At 36.7% G+C, this 6,417-nt stretch overlaps 1 protein-coding gene across 1 annotated transcript; it reads left to right on the forward strand.

The window, feature by feature from the left end:
- Positions 1 to 372: 372 nt before the first annotated feature.
- On the forward strand, positions 373 to 5,181 carry LOC133336490 (pickpocket protein 28-like; the record flags this gene model as incomplete). Its single annotated transcript, XM_061544789.1, has 6 exons — positions 373 to 596; positions 2,458 to 2,600; positions 2,667 to 2,805; positions 2,873 to 3,083; positions 4,821 to 5,021; positions 5,077 to 5,181. Coding segments are annotated over 6 exons (1,023 nt in total), but the record flags the coding sequence as incomplete, so codon positions are not given.
- Positions 5,182 to 6,417: the final 1,236 nt, after the last annotated feature.

The following is a 6,417-nucleotide window of genomic DNA, read 5'->3' on the forward strand; positions in this document are numbered from 1 at the left end:
AAACCCATACACTTCCGTAACAAGTTCAAAACTAACTGGATAAAGTTCGGGAGACTAGTAAAAGAGGGTTTAGGGCAACCAAACTATGAATGTCTAGACACGAATGACATATACAGGAACATCAACAAATTAACGGAAGTAATTGTAAAGTCTTTCGAAGAAAGTTGTCCTCTTCGAGAAAGGAGATCTGCCTTTGAAAACCCCTGGATGACAGGGGAGATTCGGAACAAAATAAGAGAGGTCCGAAGGCTTTACAACAGAGCGAACCGAAAAAAATTCGCAGTATTCTGGATAACTTCCAGATAAACGAAAGAATACAATAAATTAACAAGAACCGCCAAACGCAACTCCTGGAAGCTATTCTGCGAACAGGTAGATAGCGTCAACGACGTTTCAAAAATCAAGAAATTTCTATCCAAGACCCACACCCAACCCGAAACTATCGTAGACGGCGAGGGTAATAGAATAGAAACAATCGAGGTAACACTAAGGTTCCTAATCAATGCTCACTTCCCATCGAACACATCGACATTGAACGATGTCATGACAGATAGGGAAGAAAGATCAGATGAACCAATTATTGACAAGTCAATGGTGTTAGACGCCCTAAAAAGCTGTACGAATTATATGGGTACCGGTTCCCCAAGGATTCATAGGCAACGTGATAGCAAATCAACTAACAAGGAGTGCCATTGCACTACCCACAATAGAGGTGTATACCGCAAAACCCTTTAGCGAAACACGCCAAGAAATGAGGGAATAGACACATGAGACCCACAAAACCCTTTGGTATAATGAGGGGACAGGAAAAATCACCAAAATCTTATGGGACGACCCAAGTGACGGGGCGGGTGTTCTGACGGGACACCTCGGCCTGAAGGCACAGCTACTCAAGATTGGATGCGAAGGAAGTAACGAGTGCAGAGCGTGTGGGGAAGACAGTGAAACGCTGGAACTTTTCATATTCCATTGCCCAGCATTTACATGCCTTCGGAGACAATTCTTGGGAAATGACAATCTTCACGGACTAAGCGATCTGAGGGGGTGTGAATGGAAAAGACTGAAGGAGTTCGCAAAAAACACGGAATTCCTAGATTCATAGGGAATCAAACCCAAATGTGTGTGTTTTTTCTTTAATATACACTTTCACTAATTCTTGATTTGTACTTTCTCCGCACGTCTATAGCGCACAACAGACCTCATATGGCTTAAGTGTATGTCCTTCTCATGTTGGACATGTGTCTTTTCAACCACCTAACCATATATTTCCATCCGATTTTATTTAAATGGTCCACCAATTACCCAACGTTTGTCCTATTAGGACGAAATTTTGCCCAGCGTGCCCAATTGAATCTAGACTTACGTGTATAAAGTTTTGTTCAAATTGGTTCAGATTTCGATATAGCTCCCATATAAAATTTCGTCCGATATGAGGTAAATCGTACACGAAACACCAAAAGCTTGTCCGATTAAGACGATATTTAGCATATCGTATCAATTTGAGTCTGGAGTGACGTGTGTTAATTTTAGTTTAAAATCGGTTCAGATCCAGATATAGCTACCGCATATATTTTCGTCCGATTTTATGTAAATCGTACACCACATTCTCATAGTTTGTCCGATTGAAATGACAAATTATGTGTTAATTTTCGTGAAAATCGGTTCAGATTTAGATATAGGTCCCATATATATTTTCGTCCGATTTAAGGTAAATTGTGCACCAAAGTATCTATTTATCTTTTGATTTGCACGAAATTTAGCACATCGTACTGAAAATCGGTTCAGATTTTGATATAGCCCCCATATATATTTTCGACCGATTTTATGTCAATAGAGCAACAAAGTTCCTATGTATCTTCCGATTTGCACGAAATTTTGCATAGCGTACTGAATTAGATCTAGAATTATGTGTGTTAAGTTTCGTGAAAATCGGTTTAGATTTAGATACAGCTCCCACAGTTCGGTTTAAGATACAGCTCACATATGAGAATTGTGGCGCCAAATACCCAACGTTTGTCCGATTGAAACGAAATTTTACACAGAATACCACTTTGAATTTAAAATGAAATGTATTAAGTTCCGTTTAAATCGGTTCAGATTTAGATATAGCTCCTATATATATGTTGGTCGGATTTCAAACAAATTCTCCAACAAATACCCAAATTTTGTAACATTAGGACGAAACGTTGCATAGCATAACAAATAGAGCCTATAATGTTCGTTCGGTTTGGATTTAGATATAGTGATCATATCGATTTGATGTAAGTGGTTCACCCAAGACTTAAATGGTGTTCGATAACGACGAAATTTTACACAACATACCAGATTGAGCCTAGAAGGAGCCTATTACGTTTTGTCAGATCTGATTCAGTTTTAGATATAGCTACATATATAATTTCGTCCGATTCGATTCAAATAGTCTTAATTATTTCTCTGCCCTCATATTTCTGTTTCCAGGCAACGTAAATGTATTTTTTACGATGAAGTCAAGCTGACATATTTTCCCGAAGAGTACACATTTTCGTCGTGCATGAAGGAGTGCCGTATGAAAAAGGCCATTAAGCTATGTAAATGCTTGCCACCGTTCTATAAGCCGGTCGGTAAGTTATGGTATTTCTCCCCTTTTTTACAAAAATTAAAAATTTTTATTTTTTGTCCTTTCCAAGTCAATGTAAGAATGTGTGGCCTCAACGATATGGATTGCCTAACGGAATATCGTAATAATATAACGAACATCAAGGATTGCATGCAATGCGAATTGAGCTGTTCGAAAACGGTCTATAATATTGAGAAATTGATTAAAAAGTGGGTGATAAATTTGGATATATTTTGAGTTATATTAAATTCGTTTTTTTGTTTTTGTGATCTACAGCATTGAACGTCCCGATGCCCCCGGGGTCTTGGTGGAATTTCTAACCTGGCCCATTATCCGTTACAAACGTGAAGTATTATTCGGTTGGGTTGATCTGTTGGTATCATTTGGTGGTATTGCCAGTTTATTTTTGGGTTTCTCTTTGCTGTCGGGTGTGGAGATTATTTATTATTTTACACTGCGGGCCTGTTGCATGGTCTATAAGAATCGGGTAAGAACATTGAAGCAGCTAGTATATATTAGTTAGAGAGAGTATATTTTGTATTGATATTTTCCACCAATATATACCATTAGCCGCGGATGTTTTAAAAATAATTTTTCATGGTCTACTATTAGGCGAAGATTTTTTTTAAATATTTTTAAGGTCTACTTTTAGGAGCGGATTTTTTAAAAAATATTTTCAAAGTATACTTTTAGGCGTGCTTTTCTAATAACTTTTTTCAATGCATACCATTAGGCGTGGATGTTTTAAAAAATACTTTTTCTACTATTAGGCGAGGATTTTAAAAACAAATATTTATACCCTTCACCACTCTGTGGTACAGGGTATTATGTCTTTGTGCATATGTTTGTAACAGGCAAATGGAAACGAGATAGACACATGGTTCCTTTTGAGAATATGCATAGAATCACTTTCTAAGTCGATTTATGCATGTCCGTCCGTCCGTCTGTCGATGTTAAATTGTAAACAAAGTACATGTCGCATTTATAATCCGAATTGGATGAAATTTGGCATAGGTCACTTATTTGGCCCAAGGATATAGCTCCAATATATATTTTCGTCCGATTTAATGCAAACGGTCTCTATATATCTTTCGATTTGCACGAAATTTGGTACAGCGTAATGAATTAGGTCTAGAATGATGTGTGCCAAGTTTCGTGAAAATCGGTTCAGATTTGGATATAACTCCCATATATATTTTCGTCCGATTTAAGGTAAATGGTGTACCAAAGTCCCTATATATCATTCGATTTCCACAAAATTTGGCACAGCGTAAAGAATTAGGTCTAGAATGATATGTGTCAAGTTTCCTGAAAATCGGTTCAAATTTGGATATAGCTCCCATATATATTTTCGTCCAATTTAAGGTAAATGGTGTACCAAAGTCCCTATTTATCTTTTGATTTGCACGAAATTTCGCATACCGTGCTGAATTAAGTCTAGAAATATGTGTCTTAAATTTCGTGAAAATCGGTTGATATTTAGATATAGCTCTCATATATATTTTCGTCCGATTTTAGGTAAATAGTGCACCAAAGTCCCTTTATGTTCTTCGATTTGCACAAAATTTGCACCAAAGTCCCTTTATATTCTTCGATTTGCACAAAATTTGGCATAGAGTACTGAATTAAGTCTAGAAAGATGTGTGTTAATTTTTGTGAAAATCGGTTCAGATTTAGATATAGCTCCCACATATACATTATATTTTTAACAACGCGGCGTACCATATAGCGTGTATCAATTTTGCTATTAATCGTTTCCATAAATGTGTTCCCCATGTTACGCAGACGACTCTAAATCTGCTCGAATAAAATTATAATTAGGATAGGTTGGAGAAAGAGGGGACATAGACATGCAATTGTTAGGATACATATGTACAATATACCCAAAGTGGTGAAGGGTATCATATAGTCGGCCCAGTCCGACTTTCCTTATTGGTTTTAAAGTCTACTTTTGGGAGTGGAATTTTTGAAAAAAAATTTAGGCGTACTTTTTAAAATATATATTTTTTTCAAAGTATACTATTAGGTGTGGATTTTTTAAAAATTATTTTCAAGGTCTATTATTAAGCATGGGTTTAGTAAAAGTTATTTCTCAAAGTCTACTATTAAGCGTGGATGTTTAAAAATTATTTTTTAAGATCTAGATTTATTGAGGAGAGACCTTTTTTGAAGATTCATGCGATTTTTCATTTATTGGTTTAATAATTATTATTGTTACCATTAGCAACAATTGGAAGAAATCGAAGAGAGAATCCAAAATCAACCACCACCACCAATCAATATGACCTTGGGCATGAAATCTTATACCGCACCGATTGTGGTTACCGAAAAACAACCATTGAATAGCGATGATGGCTTAAATGCCTCCAATGATAAGCCACCAGATTACAATGAAATTGGTGGACGTCGCAGGAAGGCGGATAAGGTAGGTTCAGACAGAACTTTGGCAGGTCTCCTATAACAGTTTTTTTCCTTTACAGGATTATACAACCTTTGCAAAATCCATGTACAAGACCCCAAAAACATTACCAACGTATGCTGATGCAACAACTAACAATTGGGAATATGGTCACTATTTGCCTTAAATGTGAAAGGAGGAAAGGTTTTTGTTTTTAATTATTGTTAATAGCTTGAGAAAAAATAAAAAATCATAGAAATAAATATTTAAAATAATTTAATCCCATATAGATCTCTACGTCATCTAGAGATTTGAATGTGGATTTTTTCTATAAAAAACTGTAAGGAAAACAAAAACACAAACTCGGATGGGGCGGACTATCCTACACCACAAATTGTGCTCCTAAGACTAATATTCGTACCAATTTAAAAATTTCTAAAAGAAATTATTGCATTTTATTGTTAACATAAACTTAAACTCTCGATCGTAGGGCAAATATATAAGGAAGATATATCTACCTCTGAACCGATTATAACAAAACTTAATATACATCTTTCTATATCCAATTTGATACGCAATGCAAAATGTCGTCCCAATCAGAAAAAAAACTTTGGGTAGTTGGTGCACCATTTACAGGAAATCGGACGAAATTATAATGAGAGCTATATCGACATTTGAAGCGATTTTAACGAATCTTAATGCATACTCTATCTGGCACGCTGTGCAAAATTTCGTTCAAATCGGAAAAAAAACTATGGTTTTTTTTGTGCACCATTCACATAAAATCCCTTATGTGAATATCCCTTGTCCTGGGTGACGTAGGGGATGATAGATACCAAGCAATGGCTCTGATTGGCTTTAACATGGCGAAGTTCAGGCTTATTTGGGTCCCTCTTTCATCTCAATTGTGGACACTGATCTCCCCGCGGTGTCACCTGGTCTAGCTATTTTCATCACCCGCTGAAATAGTGAGCTTATATGTGCCGCGAGTTCACCCATAAAAACTATAAAAAATAGGGCTGAGGCGTCGGGTTAGTTGCACACACTATGAACAAGCAAAGAAAAAGAAAACCAAACCCTCCTAAGGTTGACGACCCCCACAAACGTATAAACCACGATCTGCGAATCTGCACATGGAATGTGCGCTCCTTGTACAGAACAGGCGCAGTATTCGCTTTGGCGAATGTACTCAAGAAGTACAAAGCCGATATTATTGCCTTACAGGAAATGTGATGCAAAAGGGACAGGCGTAAGTAAATCAGACGATTACGCCCTGTATTATAGCTGCCATGCCAAACGAGACATGAATTTGGCTGCGGATTTATGGTTAACAGGATAATAAAAGACCTCGTCTCCAGATTCACTCCAGTAGATGAGCGAATTGCTATAATCCGTATAAAAGCGAAGTTCTTCTACATCAGTC

Source organism: Musca vetustissima, unplaced genomic scaffold (assembly GCF_032173495.1).
Source record: "Musca vetustissima isolate MV318-11 ecotype Yass unplaced genomic scaffold, APGP_CSIRO_Mvet_v1 utg218199, whole genome shotgun sequence".
NCBI classification, from domain to species: domain Eukaryota; kingdom Metazoa; phylum Arthropoda; class Insecta; order Diptera; family Muscidae; genus Musca; species Musca vetustissima.